The sequence below is a fragment of the Dama dama genome, chromosome 1 (genome assembly GCF_033118175.1).
Source record: "Dama dama isolate Ldn47 chromosome 1, ASM3311817v1, whole genome shotgun sequence".
NCBI classification, from domain to species: Eukaryota; Metazoa; Chordata; class Mammalia; order Artiodactyla; family Cervidae; genus Dama; species Dama dama.
This window is the reverse complement of record NC_083681.1, coordinates 36,151,379-36,171,854: the sequence shown is the minus strand read 5'-3', so window position 1 is coordinate 36,171,854 and position 20,476 is coordinate 36,151,379. Positions and strand designations below refer to the sequence as shown.

The following is a 20,476-nucleotide window of genomic DNA, read 5'->3' as shown; positions in this document are numbered from 1 at the left end:
GCAAGACCCCATTGCTGTTGTAATAGGTAGGTTGCCAGGCCAAGTATCACCACCCCTTCGGGACAGGTACACAAAGTCAGGCAGGCTGAGGGAGCTGGCTGTACCTGTCAGCACCTGCTGTGTCAGGCCCTTTGCTGGCATCATCTCACTGCCCCCTGCAAAGCCAGTTTTACCTTCTCCATTTTGTCAAAGAGGAAACTGAGGCTCAGAGAGATTAATGACCAGCCCGCGAGAGTAGGTGGATTCCAAAACCTGGACTCTATCACAAAGATACCAACCCATGGCAAGTCCCAAGGTCTGGCAGAAGTAGGCCTCTGCTCTTCTCAGCCCCAAGACCAATCCCCAATCCAAGAAGATCCTGGGATGGAAGAAAGACCATGAGTCCAGAATAACAGGATCTTAGCCACCCTCCTCAGCTTACTGACTCCTCCATGAGTCACACTGCTACTCTGGGCCTCAGTTTCCATTTCTGCAAAATGAAAAAAGAATTCTCATCTCAGAAGGTGGTTCTGTGGACAGAAATGATGCTTTGAAAACCACGAAGCATTACACTCAGTGAAAACCACTGTTTGTGACTATTACCAGTGGAGATTCCAGAACATAAATCTCAGGTACACTTTATTATTTCCAAGGCACTATCTCTTCAGAAAGCTCAAGGTACCAAACAATTAACTTCTCAACAGGAATCATTTCCTACAAACAGACGTTTAAACACCTTATCTGGGGCTTCTCTAATGTGTAATAACCCTGGGACTAGGAGGTTGGCCTCCCATTCTTTGCCCAGAAGAAAGATAGCGTCAAGAGTCTTCAAGGCTATGATAGGAGGTTAGGAAACTATGGGGAATCAGGAATCTCTTACTAGGAAGACATCATTAGATGACATCTGTGCCCCATTAATTCCTAGAGAAACTGGCAATCCAATTCATGCTTTATCTGCAAGGATTCTACATGGAGAACTCAGCTAAAATTACTGGGTGCATGAGAAGAGGCACACTCACAAACAACCAGCACAACCAGCATTTTTTTATGGCACTCACACCCACCACCTAAGGGGTTTGGGGAAAGCAATACAGAATGAAAAGCAGGAACAAAACAAAGTTCTCGTCTGAAACAGGCAGACACCTCCACACTCCCTCTTCCAAGAAAAAGAGACACTCAGACAGACTGCCAACGCTCCCCGCATACTCCCAACACCCTGGGGGAGGCTGTCTGACAGGGGTTTTCATTCAGCAACTGTGGCCTCATTACTCAACTAAGGCTTTCTGCATTCCTTCCCCTTCTTCCCCAGCTCCTCTCTGGAACACAAGCTCTAGTTCCTCTCCCTACTCCGCATCACTTTGGGAGCCGGAAACCAGCCCAAACAGCACCCCTCACCTGGCACAGAAACAACCCAGTGAGCCTCAAAGGCTGCTCTCTCCTGCCTCCAAACCCAGAGTCCCACTCTGCCGTGTAAGCCTGGTCCAGTCTTCTGCTGTCCAGGCTCCATGTCTCTGTCTACAACAAGAGAGAACCAGACTTTGACCTCTGTTTGCCATTTCAGAGATGCTACAATTCTAACCCCAGCCTTTGGCAAGTCCTCTTTCAGCATATCTCCTCCTCCTGGATTACCAGGCAGTCACTTTACTCATTAGAAAATAGCCTTTTCTGATGGAGATCTGGGTACTTCCAAGACAAGGAAGAGGTAAAAAGGACAAGGAGGGAAGTCACAGGAAGACAAAAATCACTGTGCAGGCAGCAGCTTCCCTTCCACACTCAGCGAAGCCACCACCGCAGCATCTCCCTCAGCACAACCAGCCAGAGACGTGGCTGCTGTGTGGCAACCACCGAATCTCCAGCGCCAGTGCCCTCCGAAACAGCAGCATCAAGAGCCAACACCCAGGTGCCCGAATGAGCTAAGGACACCACCATCACCTCTCCCCTTACCTGTGATTGTCACCAACACCGTCTCCTAGACCAGGAAGGAAAACTGAACAGTCAAGTTCCTGCTTCTGGCTTGCCAGGTGTTCCCATTTTTCCTCATTTTTCTGCTGCCATGGCAACCAAATGCAACAGGCAAAGCTAGTCCAAGACTGCCTGTCTGGAAAGACAAGGTGCTGGCTGTATCAGCTGCAGGCAGCAACACATCAGCCTTGAAGCCCAGGGCTTAGCAGATGAGCGATAGGACAGACTCCTTGTCCAAGCTCAGAGTTGTGGGATGCCCTCTCTGCCATCCTGGGCTCTTGATCTCTCACTGCAAGCTTTCACCGACTTGAAACTGCAGGGAGAACGAGAAACAGCCATCTCTGGCAGCAGGAGATACCCTGGCCCTTGGCGTAATCAGCAAACGCCTTGGAGGGTCTTGCCCCGCCACCTGCAAAACAAACCCCCAAAGAGGCCAGAGGTCAAGAAGATAAGATGTACCTTCAGCAAGACAGTATCTTTTAACGTCATAGCCTCCAAACACCACACACGAAATTCTAGGCAATTAGAACTGTGATTTTTTTCCAACACAGTCCAATGAGAAAACGAAGGGCTGCTCAAATTCCAGTGGAAGGACCAAGCTAAACTTACTCAGATGCTCAGAACGAAAGGTCAGGCAAGGGTCCTCTTCCTACGTTAGGAAACTGCAAGGGGATCGTAGCTGGCTTCTGAGCACAACAGCAGGCTTCTGAACTTCCAGAACGCATACTCACTCAAGCAGGCCCCACCTCAACATCAAATGCTTGACAGAGCCTGGGATCAGTGTATACAGCTTGCTGTCAGTCAGCTGCCAGCATCACAGCTCCAGAATGCTTCTCTGCTCTTCCCCAAGAGCTGCAGAGGCGTCTGTCAGCGGCTTCCTGGGCTTCCCAGCACCAAAGAGAGAATACTCCTGTGCCTAGCGCCAGCCACCAAAACCACAGCTGGGAGTTCTCTGCACCCAGGCTTCCACCATAACGTATGAAGGCCCTTGGGTGTGGCCCTCTAAGCCACAAGCTCCCAAGTCAAGAAAATCACTGAAACTCAGGAAAGAGGCCTTCAGAGGAGACCAATCAATCCTGTCATTGGAAATGAGCCCTGTAAACAGGCTTGACAATGCTTTCTGGAGAAGAGACTTTGAGGGGAAGCTGGTGCCTTTCAAGCAAGCATGAAGCTATTAGATCAAATTTCATTACTGCAAATACAATTACAATTAAAACCTCTAAGTAGCAGTAGTCTACTCAGCCAGAACATTAATGCCTAAGCACAACCAAGAAGGGGAATGTCTCTCGAAGACCACTGAAATGAGAGGCAGTATGCATAGTAGTCAGAGGCATAGCATCTGGGGCCAGACTACCTGGATTCAAATCTTAACTCTGCCACTTATTAACTGTGCGACTTCTGGCAAGACTCCTAACCTCTCTGTGCCTCAGTATCCATGATAATGATGGTATCTTCCTCAAAGGACTGTTGTGGAAATAAATACATGGAAAGCACTTAGAAAAGTACCTGATAATAAATCATAAGGACTCTAGGCATTACCTATAAAAAGAATAGTATTATTATTAATGGAAAAAGTCAACTCTTGATAGCCTGGGCTTATATTAGCTCTTTCAAGAGATATTTCCTATTGGCTTGGGTATGCAGAGGTCTCCCCTGTGGGTCAGGCTGCAGGACCTGTTGACTGATACCCAGGTGCCTTGACAAGGAACTAGGTAGCATAACAGAAAAGGCATAATGAGAAAACAAATGCTCTAGTCATGCAACAAAAGAAGCTCGTTAGCGCCAATTTCAAAAAGTCCTGCTTCCCTTAATAAATCTGCTCTGTGGATTATTAAGTGTAGTCATTAGTGCTGACCAACAAGTATTTCTGATTCTATTCCCAGATGCCTGGTAGAAAAGCACTTCCCTGCCCCTTTGGCGTGAGGAGTGGTCACGTGACTTGTAGCCAATGAAATTGAGTGAATGTGCCAATGCACAGTTCACCAAGTTTCCTTTCTCTTGCCTTTGGCAGTCATGGGAGCACAGAGATGCAGGTCCTTCAGTAAGGTGACAGAGCTGAACCCCTCCGGTGACCTGTGATGGACACGGAGTGAAAGTGAGAAATAAACCTTAACTGCTCTAAGTCATTGAGATTTTGTTTGTTGTTGTTGTTGCCACAGCAGATCCTAGGCTATCCTGACTGATTCTGTATTACTGACACGGAAACTAGAACACTCAGAGTTCATGTCCTCTGGATCTGCCAGATAATAGCTTTCATTTTATTTCTCTTCTCCAAGTTTCTAATCTGTAGGATGGAAAAACAACCTTTTGGTGGGCATGTGCCTGGTACACCAAACAGCTCAGGTAAGCCCCACATGCCAGCAGTCGGGAAGATGGGTTATCTGTTCACATCAGTAATGTTTTAAAGGAAGTCACCATGGAGAATTTTTTTCTTCCTACAGGAGAGAGGATCCCAAGATTACCTGACTAAAATCCAAAATTACCTGACTAAGATTGCAACTGCAGCCCAAAGAATGATGGGTTATCTGAAGGAGACTTAAGGATGAACAGAAGAATCCGGGAGTGATTTAGGGGAGACAGGAACAGCAAGTTATCTAAGTCAGTGGTTCTCAAGTATTTACCAGAATCAGAATCACCTGCAGGCTTGTTAAAACATAGTTTACAGGGATCCCACCTCCAAAACCTCTGATTCAGTAGATCTGGAGTGCGGTTTGAGAATCTCCAACAAGTTCCCAGGTGATGCTGGTTCAGATGGCTCTAGAAGGATTCACTCCAAAAGACCAGGGTGGAGGCTCTGATAAGAGGAGTCAATATGACCTTAACAGATCCTCTTTGGAGAAGGAAAAGAAAAGAGCCAGTTTTTCTTTTTCTACCAATATATTAATCTGAGAGCTGATATAAAGGACACAAACGGTCACCTCAGTCTTTTTTTTTTTTCTCACCACGTATCACACTACACAACAAAATTAAGCTCCTCCACGGGAACAAAGCAGAAATTGTATCCGTTAGCACAGTTTTTAAAAGGAATGGTTTCTGTGAAGGGAAATCATGCCTCACTCACCCTCCGGAGCTCCCCCAGGATTTACCTGGAGGTAAAGCCAAGTCTATTTCAGGAGGAAGCAATTTGGATAATTGGCTGCAACGTCCCCCTCCAACCTTATCTCCTTCACAGACCTCCACTACAAGTCAATCTTCTTGCCAAAGCTGGTCACACTTGACCCTCACACACAAGCATGTTTATCTTCCCTTATCTAAATCCTGCCCCTTCCTCCACGTTAGGGCCAGACACTTCAAGAAAATCTTCCCTCTCTTTTAGTCACCATTACAGACAATCAATCACCAAATCCTGTCAATTTTAACTCCCAAGTAGCTCCAGAATCCACCTGGTGCTCTTCATGTTGCACTCTAACTCACCTCGTATGGAGTCCCCATGCTCTCCCCTCTTGGTCTTTGAATAACCTTGACTGGACAGATCTCAATTTAAAACATCTTTTCCCAGTGTGGAAAGGCCTCCACGATCCCCAAGGTCTAAGCCAGGTTATAACCCTCATTTATCAACTTCCACTGAACCCTGTGTTCCCTCTATCTGGAACATTTATCACATTTGTGATCTCATGTCAGTATCTTCCCTGCTCAACCATAAGTGCTTCACAGACAGGAACACATTCGTCCTGTTGGCTGCTGTCACTGCCAGTATGGCACAGTCCCTGATGGAGGCGCCCACTAAGTATTCAATGAGTAAGTGCAGCAATCACCACCTAAGTCCATAGAAACCCTCCCTTCCTCTCAATGCCTAAAGCACATGCTGTTTGCTTCAAGGAAATGTCTGGCCATATAGTTGTACCCATCATCTGAGATAAGCAAGCACCCCTTATCCAGAAAATGAGATCTAGAGGGAAGAAGTGACCCTTCAAAAGAAGGAATGTCTTTTCCTTGGAAACTGGATGGAACTGAGATTAGCTGTGGAGGTATTTTGGTAGGATAAAGAGGCCGCCTCCTCAGAAGTAGCCAGGGGATAAAGTCTTCTGTTAAGGAGGAAAAGGATGTGTGTGACAGAGGTGTTTAGTGATGGAAAATGTGCATTTCTCCAGAAGCTCTTATTAAGGCTGGTAACTTCTCAAGCTAAGTGTTCTGATGGATTCTACCAGACCTTTAATGATGACAGGCGCCCATGTCTCTCGGATGCCTAAGGACTGGAGGCTGAACTCAATGACCTCCCTAAAGCCTCTGACCTTCAGGATTCTATAAACAAACTCATTCCAAGCTGGAATTCAGAGAATCCACATTCTGACTTTGTCTTTACACAGCAGTTCTTTTTTGATGTAGGAGATAAGATAATCTTTACCTTGTACCCACTCTTTCTCTAGTAGTATTAATGCTTTCAAAGGCAGACATCCCTTCTACCAGCTATAAGCCCCACAGTCTGGCTGTCATGTCCTGTGGGCCACCAGCACCAAAATAATTGAGCAAACAGCTTCTGACTAGGGAAAGGCTTAGACCTGACCAAAGAGATGAGGCTGAGGTGACACCCTGGCTTTTCTGCTGCTAGCCAGGCAATTTGGGGCAAGTGACATGACTTTCTTGGGTCTTAGTATCTTTGCCTCTAAAATGGTGATGATGGTCTACCTCTCAGGATTATTGTATTAAATGAGATATGCACAGAAAATCCCCTGCACAGAGTAAGCACGCAGGGAATGCCAGTATGATTATAATTACAGATTTCTGGTTTTAAAAGTTTTGTTGGATAATGATTCTAAGCTGAAAACACTGAGATGAAAAAACTGAGATGAAATAATATGTTTAGAATTAGCTTCAAAATAATCCAGGAGTGAGGGGGAGGATATAGACAAAATAAAGTCAGCCATGTTTTAGAAACTGTTGAAGATAGACAATGAATATACCAGATTTATTATTGTATCTCTCTACTTTTGTATATATTTGAAGTTTTCTACCTTAATTTATAAGTGTAAGTACTACAAGAGGAAAACACTGTAAAAATATAAATACTGATAATATAAGATTACATTTGAACATATCTAAGTGACAAAACACAAGAAAATTGGTTTGAAAGGGAGAAAAGAATACCCTTGGGAATTCCCTCCAGGTCCAGCGGTAAAGACTCTGCATTTTAACTGCCAAGGGCTCCGGTTCAATCCCTGGTCAGGGAACTAAGATCCCACAAGCCGTGTGGTGTGGCCAAATATATATATACATATATATGGGCTTGTAGTGTGGCCAAATATATATATACATATATATGGGCTTGGGCTTCCCTCGTGGCTCAGAGGTTAAAGTGTCTGCCTGCAATGCGGGATACCTGGGTTCGGTTCCTGGGTTGGGAAGATCCCCTGGAGAAGGAAATGGCACCCCACTCCATTATTCTTGCCTGGATAATCCCATGGACGGAGGAGCCTGGTGGGCTACAGTCCACGGGTTGCAAAGAGTTGGATACGACTGTGCGGTTTGTATCTGTACCTATATATGGGCTTCCCGGGTGGCACTAGGGGTAAACAACCCGCCTGCCAAAGCCGGAGATATAATACACACAAGGTCTATCCCTGGGTTGGGAAGATCCCCTGGAGGAGTGGGTGGCAACCCACTCCAGTATTCTTGCCTGGAGAATCCAATGGACAGAGAGGCTTGGCAGGCTATATTCCACAGGGTTGCACAGTCAGATGTGACTGAAGTGACTTAGCAAGCATGTGTATATATATAGGAAAACAAAAACCCTTAAAGCCAATGTCTCTCTTAGTTTCTCAGACAGAACTGTTTTCTTCAAACAGAGCTGTCTCAAATGATCAGAATGAAACACAGACACTTGCACATATTTCTCTGCCTTCAATTTTGGGAGAACACATCCCCAAAATGTGTGCATGGGCTATACATGCATTTTCGAGCAGACAAGCCCTGGGTGGTAGAACCTGCCTCTGAGCACTCAGAAGCCCTGCTGAATTGGGACTGAGGAGTGAGAAGTTCCTGTGTTAGGAAAAGCAAGCACAAAGGACTCAAAATGTTCAGGGACAAAGGGTGCCACCAGCCCTCCTCTCTTCTAAGCCCTGGCTTTGGGCTCCTATACGAGGCTTCCTTGGGAGACTATACTTACAGTACTTTCAACAACAGGAGAGAGGGTCCTCTCAGAGCATAACTAGTGTGTAAGGTGATACTTGAGGGGAAAGGGAACTTTGAAGTGGCTCTGACAATACTCATCACAGCACACCCCCTATCACCTCCCCGCTTCCACATCTACCCGCTGAGAGAAGTCTAGAGATTAAAAAACAAAATTCTTGAGTTTCACCTTGAACCAAATAATCCACTCCAAGCCCCTATGTCTGAGAGAGAAAATAGCCCAACAAGCTTTGTTTTGAGCAAATGCCTTTAAATTCCCAAGCTGTGCCTGAAAAAGGAGAATACATAAATGTACTTACTCTTCTTCTTGAAGAATAAATTCACTATTTTCTGGAGAAAACTGCCCACTCACAGGATGCCTGAAGGCTGTGGTCTGCTGGTTATGGCTAAAAAGAAAGAAAGAGAGATAATGAATGAGAAGTCATGTGAGTGGAAAGGCTCCCAGACACAACAACAGGTCAGTGATGTCTGAAGACCCCTGCTCATCGCAGACTCCTCCCAGGTGAGACCGCCGGCCTTGCCTTGGAGAGACACTCTGTAAAAACCCAGCTGCATTTAAAAATCAAAAACCTCCAGCTCAGGTGCCAAAGCCCACTAAAGACATACGGGGGTTTCAATTCTAGGCAAGTCTTGTCCCCAAGACAACCCTGGATCTTAGAAACAGTCCATGAAGCACTTACTCCTACAAGCTGACTCCACTCCTACAAACTGACTCGCTCAGCGAAAAGTTACTTTAAGACGGCAAGAGCTGAGAACAAGAATGAAGGAAAGCAGACGGCACTTTCAACAGCTTCCAAAACCCACGAACCAGGGCAAGAATTCTAAGAATTAACACCCACCCAGAAAAATCTATCTTCTTAAAATTCTTCTCCCTACTACAGAATGTCTTCACTTCAGTGATGGGATATAAATGTATGGGCATGTCTCTGCAACATGACCTGTACAATTTCAACACTGTGCAGTTTCTATCACCCTTTTGATGTGAGGAGGGATCAGCTTCCACGCCGAGTTGACAGACACAACCAGAGTGTGTAGGTGTTTTGTGTATTCATAAAGGCTGCCTGCTTCTTTGAAAGGAAGGGGGAGTTGGCTTTAGAGCCTGCTGTTCTGCTCCATGAATAAACTAATCTAACCTTTTTTTTCTTTAAAGAATATGATTTATGTTAAAATGTTTTTTTCAGTTGCAAAACCATAGTTATTTTAGACATTTTAGAAACTATAGAAAGAAAAAAAAGTCACCTGTGATCTCACTACCCAGACATATATCTGGGTATCTTCTCTTTCCTAGCTTTTCTTTTTTCCTTTAAATCATTTTATTTTTTTTAATGTGATTTTACTGTATTTAGAAATCTGTATCCTGCTTTCTTCACATCCAATTAACACAGAAAATTTCCTATATCATTAAGATGTCTTCATTTGAAATAGGTGATAGTCTTATCACATAAGTGTAAAAATTTTTTTCATATAATTGTTCAAAAAAATGTTTACTGGCCATCTGTGTGCCAGGTACTGTCTTAGGTCCTAGAGATACAAAGTGAACAAAAAAGTCCTTACACTGTGATGCTTACATTCTAGAAAGATTTACATTCTTCTAATACTGGACATTTTAGGTGCTTTCCCTATCCCACTCCGCATTATTATAGTCAATATATCTTTGCATATATGGGCTTCATCTGCAATTCAAATTATTTCCTTGGGTTAAAGTCCCAGAAATAAAATTACTAAATCAAAGGGCATGGTCATTTTTTTAAGGCTCCTAATACAGACGGTTAAAATGCTTTTACTGTCAGTCAATATATCATCTTAGTTCGATAGTGTTAAGATATCAGTCCCATCTCCAAATTGAGCCCTGACTCACCCCAGACACTAGTAGGTTTAAATGAGCACAGCATAAAGGTTAAAAGAGAGAAAAAAAGTCTTTAAACCCAAGTCCGTCTTACTCTGCCTGGGGCCGTCAGGGCATCCTGCGCTGGGGTGTCTGCGGGGTGTCTGGGTAAGGCTGGCACTGAGGTCTGAGCAGCCGGAGTCCTAATGAGCCAGATGTGAGGCAGGCAGAGCCATCAGGCCAGGCTGTTCCCTGGCCCTGCAGCCGTACACTACCTCCTGGCACCCTCTCAACCCTCCCAGCCACCGCCAGCCTCCAAATTCTCAGCTCCTGGTTCCAGGCAAAGCCCTTGGAATCCCATGACCTCATCTGGCTGGCAGCAAGCTGTTCTTCCCAAAAAAAGCAGAGTTAAGACATGAGCATCTAAATAAGGGTGAGAAGCAAGTCCCCTTGACATCTATTTCAGAAATCTTTGTATTGCGTTCATGGGCTAGGCTTGATTTATACCAGTTTCTTTTAGTCATCTCCATTCACCCTAAAGAAGTCCCTAAACACAAGACATCTGGAAAACACCAGGGAATTTGAAAACACAAACTCTAACTTAAACCTGCCTCATTTCTTCCTGGAGTAAAAACACTGTTCTGCTCATAATGGGAATAACAATAACTCCTATCCACTATTACCTCTAAAAAAGTCTTTTCTTACATAACTTAGCTATTAGTACCATCAACTCCTACTTGAGGAGGAACTCCTCAACTCCTGCAATTCCTCAACTCCTGCAATGAGGAAATGGCTCAGAGAAGTTAAGTGACTTGCTCAAGATAACTTCGTCAATAAGCAATAAGACTGGGACATGAATCCAGGTGTTCTATATCTAAATTTGATGTTCTTTGCATAATAACCTGCTGTCCCCTTCCCTCAGAAGTCCACGGGGCTGGCAGCCTCCTAGGCATGATCAGAAGTCCCTAAAAACACAGCATGTGAAAAATAGCAGCATCTACTGTTATTCCCTCTCCCTCTCCACCTCCTTCCTTCCCCTCAGCCTGGGGCCAAGCTTCTGAATGACAACACCTGTGTGGCACTCAGGCACCCCAAAGGCACCCCCAATCAGCCTTTGGTCCTATCACAAGGTCAGCCTGGCAGAGGGAGGCAAAGAGCAAACCTTCTCTGTGCCTGGAGCAGCATTCAGCAAAGACTTCATGAACACTAGACAACTAGAATACCAGCTCCTAGCTAGGCTCCCCACGTTCAACGTGTACAAGCTTAAATAGGCCCAGAGTCTTGGGTAAACGAAGCCTGAGCTGGAAGGTGTGGGCACTATGAAGATTTTCACATTCTAACATAAGAAGAAAGATAGTTTTTTAAAGTGGACAAAAATATAGCTGTCATTTGATCAGACCTTAGAGGCAGCTCCCCACCCTTTCTTCCCTAATACTGCCCTTTTTGCCAAAAATAATTATCAACCACTGCACCATCACCACCATTTCCTGCACTTACATGAAGTTCTAAGTATGGTCACATTCATCATCATATTTAACCCTCCCAAGTACCCACTGAGGTAGACAGCACAGATATTTTTATTTCTATATTATGCATAAGGAAATGAAGATCTGGGTTATGGGGCATTACTGGATCACTAAATTATTTTTTTAAAAAAGGATTCAATACATTTGAGAAAACAGATGAATCAAAGTACTGCCTCCTGAATACTAAGGTCTTAAAATTTGATGATTTCTGATTAAACCTGCCCAGCTTGCTTATGGCAGAGCTTCTGGTTCAGCACTTTTTTTGTTTGTTTGTTTTTGTTTTTCAGTTCCTGTACCATTTTATTGATACATTCCCAACAGTAGTGTATGAGAGTTTTGGTTCTTCAGTATCCATACCAACAGTTGATATGATCATTCTTTTTAATTTTAGCTATTTTAAAATGTGTGTAATAATATCTCATATTATTTTAATTTGTAATTCCCTAGTAACTAATGTTAAGCATTTTTAATGTGCTTATTTGCCATCCATTTATATTATTTGAATTGTCTATTGAAATCTTTTATATCCCTTTTTTTACTTGGTTCATTTTCTTATTATTGAGTTTTGAGAAAAGTAAGAAAGTGAAGTCGCTCAGTTGTGTCTGACTTTGCAACCCCATGGACTGTAGCCTGCCAGAATTCTCCATCCATGGGATTTTCCAGGCATGAATACTGGAGTGGGTTGCCATTTCCTTCTCCCGGTTCAGCACTTTTTGAGCAAAGAAGAGTTAGGTCCTTGGACTATTTCATTTAATCTGCCTGAACACCCAACAGGGCAGGCTGTGTTTCATCAGAGCAAACCGCAGGTAAGGAAAGGCCCAGAAAGGGTAAATGACGTGCCCTCAACAGTCAACGCCTGCGTTCCTGCAACTACCGCCCTTCTGACGTCTTTATACCAGGCTCACCCTCACGAAATGGAGGTTACCTACTCAACACTGGATCCCCACACTCATTTGGAGACTGCAAGGTCCTCTGGTTTTATCTACTGTCCTTGACCCCTCAGCCAAATCTCCAAGCTTGCTCCATTTCATGATTTTTTATTTTCTAAAACCCATGACGAATCTCATGTCCTATCACCTTGTCTTAAGACACAGCAGGCACAGACAAATCCCCTGAAATACCTGTTCTTAAACCTGAATTGCCACCTTGCTCCCCGGCAGTGATGGACATGGCCCCGCCAGGAGCCAGGTGGCTGGTTTCAATGGAGCCCAGAAACTCTCTTCCCTCCATACAAGGGCTTCTGTTGCTCTTCAGAAAGTTACTCGGCAAGTGATACAGAAAACAGCCTAGCCTTTATTCTTAGATCCCCACTGTTCCTCCCAGGAACAGCTGTCCAGGTTGAATAGCAGCCAGTGTTGCCTGCGAGAGGACCAGGGAACACGGGTGTAAGGTGGCAGGGAAGGACAATCCCCGTACAGGCGGGCCATGGGTAACCATCCACGTAAACAAGCAGGTCTTCACAAGCCCTGGGCTGGAAGGACTTGCGCTAGGCCCTAAATAAGTCTGACAGTTAATGCAGGAGACTTGATAAGAGAACAGAGTGAGGACCAGGGAGAACTGCAGACTGATTTGAGCTCAGCAGAAGGAACAGCCCACCGCAGACAGGGCGAGTAAAAGGTAAATGAGTCCTACAGCTTCTTGCAATGTTTTTGCAAGTTTAATCTTCCATTCATACAACAGTGACTCTGGCTGGTTAAACATAAAGGTTCCAATTTAGCACAGCTGTCCTTTTCAGCATGGGGAGAAGTTCTGGAGTTTTTACGTGAATGGTGCTCAAGAGTGGGGGTCGGACCAGCCTGACAAATCTACTTTTCTGCCAGTGGTGGTATTGGTATGCTGAGAGTGTGACAGATCTGCTCTGTCAGCACCAGCTCTTATCTGGCCCCTGCTGTAAAGAGGAGAAGAAACAGCTTAAAATATAAGGAAAGTATCTGGCCTCAGAGCCCACAGAGGGACTCTATCAAGGCTGTTCTCATTGGTATGCTTGGCAGCAGCTCCCACTCTGGACCTTCTGGCTCCTCAGCACAGCTCCCAGATTACTGTAAAAGGGTCACCCTGCAGACCTCAAGCCACGGTCAGCACTGCCTCCAGGCTTGTTAAGGCCCTTACTATCTTTGTTCTAAATCCCAGTGTCTCCAGGAAACCAAGGCGCCGGGTCACAAAATAGTGCTCTTAGTTAGGTCCCCGAATTGATAACCCAAACTCCAAAAACGTTAAGAAACTGCCTCCCGCCTTCAGCTCCCATCTGGGCTGCAGAGTAAAGACTGAGCGGCCAGGAGTCCCGATGGCATCTCTACACCCTCAACACTTCTCAGGCAACTTTTGTTCTCTTTTACTTAACACTTTTACAGAATTGCTCATTTCATACAGTGTCACTGCTATTCATGTGGCATTTCCTAAGGGGGGCTTAGGAGGTTACTGATGTGGTCTTTGGAGCTTGCGCTGTTTTGAAAACGTCAAGCAGCTCTCTGCACACCAGCATGACTGACAGGCCCTTCTTCCAGAAACACGGGAAGCAGGCCTCGACAAGCCAACAGATGGTCCCCATCCTCTCTCCAAGTGAGTGCCGTCAACACAGTACTAACCAACCTCCTTCAATATCCACCCTGGGCACCACGTCAGTCCAGAGTCCTGGGGTCAGAAGATCTGGATGTACACCAGAACAAGCCACCACGGAAGTCTCTGAGCCTCAGTTCTTCCACTTACACACAAGGAAAGATTGTTGTAAGGATATATGAAAGGGCATCACACAATGCCTGGCATACAGAAGGTACTCAATTAATGTCCATTGAACCTGGCTGTGTCTTGACAATAGTGGTAACTAACAGGCATCTAAATTGGAACAGGGCAAAACCAGAATGAATCTCCTCACCTCACTCCCACCCAACCCAATAATCCTCCCTCCAGGTTTCCCTCTGTCCATTAACTGCATCACTATTCAACAACCTAGGAGTCATCCTCCACTCTTTTACCTTAACCTCCACATATCATATATTAGCAAGTCCTGCTGCCTCCATCTAAAAAACACACTCTGAATCCATACACTTCCTTCCACGTCTATAGGCATACCCTAGTCATCACAGCAGCCACCCAACTGCTTTTCCTGCTTCCACCCTGGCCTCTATACCATCCATCGTCCTCAGCGAAAGCCTGATGGATCTTTTAAAATGTCAGATAACACACGCTTCCCCTCTCAATGGTACAACAGCTCCACATCACCCATAGAGTTAAAATTCAAGCTCCTTACCTGGGCTTCCAAGATCCCAGGTGATTTGGCCCCTGCCTCACCCCATCCTCTTCCTGCACCACTCTCCTTCTTCCTTATCCTGCTCCAGTCACACTCATCTCCTTTCTGTTCCCTAAACACCAAGCTCTTTCCTACTTAACAACCTTTGTACTGGATGCTCTTTCCCCTGTACTTAACTGGTTCCTTGCCACTCAGCAGGATTATCATCTCAGAGCCCTTCCCAACCACCCACTGAAGTAGTAGCTCCCAGTCATATCACATCACCCTATTTTAATTATTACTAACTGTTATTTTTCTTACTGATGATCATCAGTATCCCTGACTAATGGTGTATTCCAGGAGAGCAAGGACCTTGCCTGTCTTTTTCCTACTATTATCAGCCCGTAACAGAGTCCGGCTCTGTTATATGTGCCAAATGAATGAATGAGAAATAATGACTAAGGAGACTCCTACTTTAAAGTGAGGTCATGCCTCCAAATAGGCTAGCTAACCTTATAGAAGTCTGGACTCGGGTCACAAAACGACAAGAACTTGAAGGGTCATAAGCCATCCGAAGGCAGTGGCTTCTGCTTGTACCACCCGAGGAAGGATGCATCAGAGACCAACATGCTAAGATCGCTTCATCCCTGGCTCCCTCCCAACTGTGTTACAATATAATTTGGAGAAATTAACACTCCCCTGCAACCCCCTCTACCACCCCTGCAAAGGAGAAGGAAGTACACTCAGCAGAGAGAACCAAAGCATAGAATGCAAACACCCTGGAGACAATTACTAGGTGATTAAAAACACAGAGGAGGACAATACAAACATCACCTGTATCTCCTTCTTGTGAACTGGGAGAGTATTTGGTGTGAAACCTGCAATTTGGTAATGATTATACACTCTCATATTGCTTTCTACTGTTTCATCTGTGTTTGCTCTCCTCCCCCTCTCTCCTAGCTCCAGTAAGATCCTAAGTTAACCGCAGGGATGGGAGCAGTCCTTCACTGATTTCTAATGTATATCCCACAGCACACAACAGCAATGCCACGGAGCAGGCACTTGAACTCCTTTATCTCACCAGCCTGAGCACAAACTCACAGCACCTTCAGGGAGAGGCTGTGCAGAACCCATCTCACTTTCTGATTTCAGCAGCCCAACGTATCACACACGCCCCAGAGAGAGTGGGGGAGGCCGGGGCCCCCAGGCCCTGTTAAAGATCCTACACCCAGGCTGGGAGAATCCACCAGCCCTGGGAAGCGTGGCGCAGACCAAGGAAGGGCCTTCCCCATCCCCACGACGTCTATGCTTGACTCACACCCAGCCAGGCAGAGACATGAAATTCAGCCAACCCTCAGACCCAACACCCTGAGGGATAGTCAGGACCTGCTCTCCTCACCTAAAAGTGCCAAAGGGGGCTGAGCCTAGTGCAGACAGAGCTGGGCTCAAGGGAGTCACAAAATTAATGGAGTGAATGGAAAGCTCTCAAATCTTGCAAGAGGGAGATGTCTCCTTCCCAAACACTGAATTTAACAGACTGAAGTCTTCCGGCAAAATTTGAAAAGTTCTGTATTTCATTAGGCTCTCCAAGTGTTTTCAGATGCATTCAGTGGCCAATTCAATTCATAAATTACCTCTTCTGACCCAGTAACCCACACTGCAAACCTCTCTGCTCCCCGAGCTCCCACACAGGGCTCCAATACTTAGGACTGCTGGTTTCATAGGAAGTTTTAATTGTGGCTCCACAGGACTTCAATAACCATGAAAAGACTAAAGCCCAACTCCTGACTAAATGAGGAAATCAAACCCAGATTGCTTCCCTCTCCTACCTTTTTTTTTTTTTAAAGGAACTTGGCAGAGAAGCATTGTAATGGGAGTGGGGAGACCAGTTCTGTTACTACAAACCAGTTTTACGCCCCTGAGCAAACACACAACCTTGCTGGGTTTTAGTTTCCTCATCTGTCCAATGACGGGGCTAGACCCTCTACCTGGAGAAGCCACCCGAGGCCTCCAAAGCATGAACCCCAGGTTACTCAGAGTCGGACAGGCTGGAGTTCAAACCCCGGCTCTGCCGCACACTGGAGGTGTACGACCTTGAGGGAGTTAATGACCTTTCCGAGTGTGTTGCTTTCTTTATCTGTAAAAAGAGGAGCCAACTCCAATTCTGCGAGACTCTTAAAAAGAGCACTGATGACGTGCCTGCCCCATAGCAGACACTCAACCTTCAGTTCCTGTCATACTTTTTTTGCTAGCTCTAAATCTCCACTCTGACAGAGTTGTTTTGTCTTTTTCTATGTTACAAGCTTCAGTATTATGAGCCTGGCTAAAGAACACATTTTTTTCCCTTTGAGTTAAGTCAAGACACTTAGCCTCCTGTTTAAATTTAAACTCGCTCACCAAGCCAAGTAGTTTAAGATCAATAAGCACATTCCTTGAGCCACACTTCTGTCCCTCACTGGTTGAGCCCTACGGCTCAGAAAAAAAGTGAACGTGTTAGTCGCTCAGTCGTGTCTGACTCTTTGCAACCCCACGGACTGTAGCCCACGAGGCTCCTCTGTCCATGGAATTCTACAGGTAAGAATACTGGGGTGGGTTGCCATTCCCTTCTCCAGGGAGATCTTCCTGACCCAGGGATCGAACCAGGGTCTGCTACACTGCAGGCAGATTCTTTACCGTCTGAGGCACCAGGGAAGCCCTCATAGCTCAGAAAGCGCAGCCTAAGACAAAACAGCCTCCCCAGCAGGCTGTCTGAGCCAGGGACACACACTCTACAGAAGTTTCAAAACTGCACAGAAACATTTTCTACCTTAAAGAACATCCAGTTTTATGCTTCTATTTAATGCTCTTCAATAAGTCAGACTTCTCAAGTGTAAAACGAGAAGGCTAGACCAGGTGATGTTTTAGAGATCCTCCAGCTGTAACATCTTAAGACGCTGAGGCTCATCTCAGACTATTGCGGGAGCCAGACTGAAATGTAACAACACTGCACATAATTGAAAACACAAAGAAAGGAGGCAGAACAGCTGTCCTCCCCAGTCTCACTTGCCAACAGAATATCTTTCGTAATGACAGCACGGAGGTGTAGTTAATGATACTTTTGTCCTGTTTATTCCCAATTAAACTGGATTTTTTTTAACTGCAGGTGCTCCCAATAACTCCATCGAAAACTCCCTTTCTCTCACTCATGACTTGACTTTCACAAATCAGAATACATCATGGTAAACTGAATCCTAGAAACCAATACAGAACTAACCTGCTCTTGGGTCGTCGTTCTCCATGGCAAAGGCAGCAGACACGCTTACTCTCTGCTGGAGCTCCATGTTGTGTCTTCCCAGCGTTCCCAGTTCAAGTCAGACTGGGAGGGAGGCTCGCAGCCTGCCCGCTCTATTTCAGTTTTGGATCTGGAGCAGCTGCCTCCCAAGGTGTTACAAATCCAGCAGCCACTGGCTCCTACTCATTCATTCTCCTCCCTACCCCCCATCCCCACCCTCCACACACACACAACCTGCAATCTGGCAGCGATGCAGGAACACAGTTCCAGCTGTGAGTCACCGCCCCACTGTGGCCAAGCCGAGCACTGGCTGGGGTAAACAATGAGGCAGGCACTCTGTGTCTCCAGGGCCCAGCTCTGTTCTTTGAGACCATGGGGTTGGCTGCCCCTCTGGTAGGAGGACATAAGAAATACCTCCGCTTGTGAGCCCTGGAATCAGAATGAATTGCTCACTCAGTTCTGCTCTGCCACAATGGGGCTGAAATCAGCCCTGAAGCAGAGAGCCTTTGGCAGAGAAATGAGGGATCCTTCATCACTATCTCTCATGGTCACAGTCGGGAAGAGCCTGAGCAGTTATCAACCATCATACTCACTCCCAGTGGTAACAATCTGTGATTCTTTCATCACTGCTTAGGATGGCTACGGTCTTCTCTGCATCAATTTAACCATGTTGCTCTCACTCCCAGAGCAGGCTTGGAGAGGAGAAAGGCCAGGCAAACTAAGGCATCAATGTGCCTTTATCCCCACGGCCTGAGAGCAACACTGTGGCTCCCCGCTGCCCCTAGGTAGGTCACAAGTTATGATGAAGGTGAAATATGAGCTCCATGGGGCAAGACTTCTGTCTTCACAGCTATGTTCCGATGCCCACATGGTGCCTGGCACATGGTAGGTGCTCAATAAATATTTGCTGGCTGAAGAAAAACGCAAGGGGTTTTGTTTCGAGTCTACTTGGTCTGACAATTTTACTAAAATCTGTATCCATTAGAATCATTTTTTCCCTTTAAAAAATTTCTATATCCTTCATAACTCCCACCACTGCCTGTAGGGAATGTATTCTATAAATCTTTAAATGCAGAGATGAATCACTGTGAAACTAAGGAATCTCGAGCGTTAGGACCCCTCACTATCACCAGCCCCTTCCGAGGCCTTAGAAAGTGGCCTACCAACGTGTGTACATGCTTTCTACAACTGTATGTATTCTTAAAGAAGACCTCCCCAGTTTTACAAACATCAAGCCCCACAAAACAGATCTGCCACCATAGAATGAATGAATGAAGGACTCACAAGCCATTCTGACGCATTATCCTAACAAGGGCATTTGAACTGATAAATCTTGTTTTAACCACAAAGGAGACATGCTCTCAACTACCGATATATCCTAATTGATCACAAGTCAACTGCTTGTTAAAGCTGGAGTAGGATTAAAAACACAAACTCAATCCATCCAACTTTTATTTAGCCCTAGTATGTGTTCAGCGGTGAGTGTTTCGGGATAAGACAGTGAGTAGAACATAATTATCCTCACTGAACAGGAGCTTACAGTTCAAAAGAACAAACAGATATGGTCATAAATAGATACAATGTGTACTTTATAATATTAACCATAAATAATATAAACATTTATAACTACAGATCAGAGTAAGTACTGTAATGTAAAGTACAGCAAAGTACACCTAATTGCCAACTGTCAATCTGCTGGGTATAACAACTCTAGGAGGTGAATCATTTTATCCCCATTTTTCAAAAGTGAATATTGAGGCCCAAGGGGGTCAAGTGCCACCCCAAGGTCATATAGCCAGTAAACGACAAAGTCAGATTTCAAGCCCATATCGCCTGACTCCAAAGTATGGGCTTGTTCTTAGTGGTTTACACTTCAGTCTGTGGCGAGTTGCGTCACAGAATCTCTAAAACGTCTGGGGAGACATACTGTCAGCAGAGGCGCAAGAACCACTTCAAGCACCAGCAGAGGCTGGCCAACCTCCAAAGCCCACGCTCCCGAGAGCTTACTCACCAGGTATGTAGCCATAACCCTTGTTCACTCACCAGGCAACACACAGGCAAGGATCAGTGACAGCTAGCTGGGAGCTGGATGAGGCCACATGAGCGGCTCCCACCCTGGAGTCCTGCCTCCAAACTCCCTCATCCTTGCTGCCAGATGATCATGCTGGAACACGGCTCTCATTCCATTACCTCCTGGTACACACCCTCTCCATGGCTCATCATCTGCTAAAGCCTTCTCTACTTCCCTAGACCCTTGGCTCCTACCAAATTCAACTGTTCACCAGTCCCCAAGTCACCCCATCCCTGGGCCTTGGCTCCTGCAGTCTTCCCCCTCAATGAGTTCTGCCCAACCTTCAAGGTCCCTTCTCTTCCCAGTGGTCCTTCCTGATAACTCCAGACGACTCAGCCTTCTCCCTCCTTGTACTCTCAGCACGAAGCTTTACACTCGTTATATAGCAATTATACTTCCCAAAAACTCTTTTCATTTTACCTTACAAAAATTAAGTACAGTCGTTCCTTGGCATGTTGGACCCTCCCCAACACCAAAATCCACAGATGAC

The 20,476-nt window shown here is 45.6% G+C and overlaps 1 protein-coding gene across 6 annotated transcripts in view; it reads right to left on the bottom strand.

Annotated features, from left to right (window-relative positions):
- Positions 1–20,476, bottom strand: part of PLEKHA7 (pleckstrin homology domain containing A7) — a 213,709-nt gene that overhangs the window by 76,839 nt on the left and 116,394 nt on the right. For all 6 annotated transcript variants that reach the window (XR_009693577.1, XM_061146728.1, XM_061146734.1 and 3 more), the window contains exon 4: positions 8,367–8,453. Coding sequence is in view for 5 of the 6 variants with exons in the window: in XM_061146728.1 (XP_061002711.1) it covers positions 8,367–8,453 (87 nt within the window). In the remaining variant the exon portion in view is untranslated. The remainder of the gene's footprint in view (positions 1–8,366; positions 8,454–20,476) is intronic.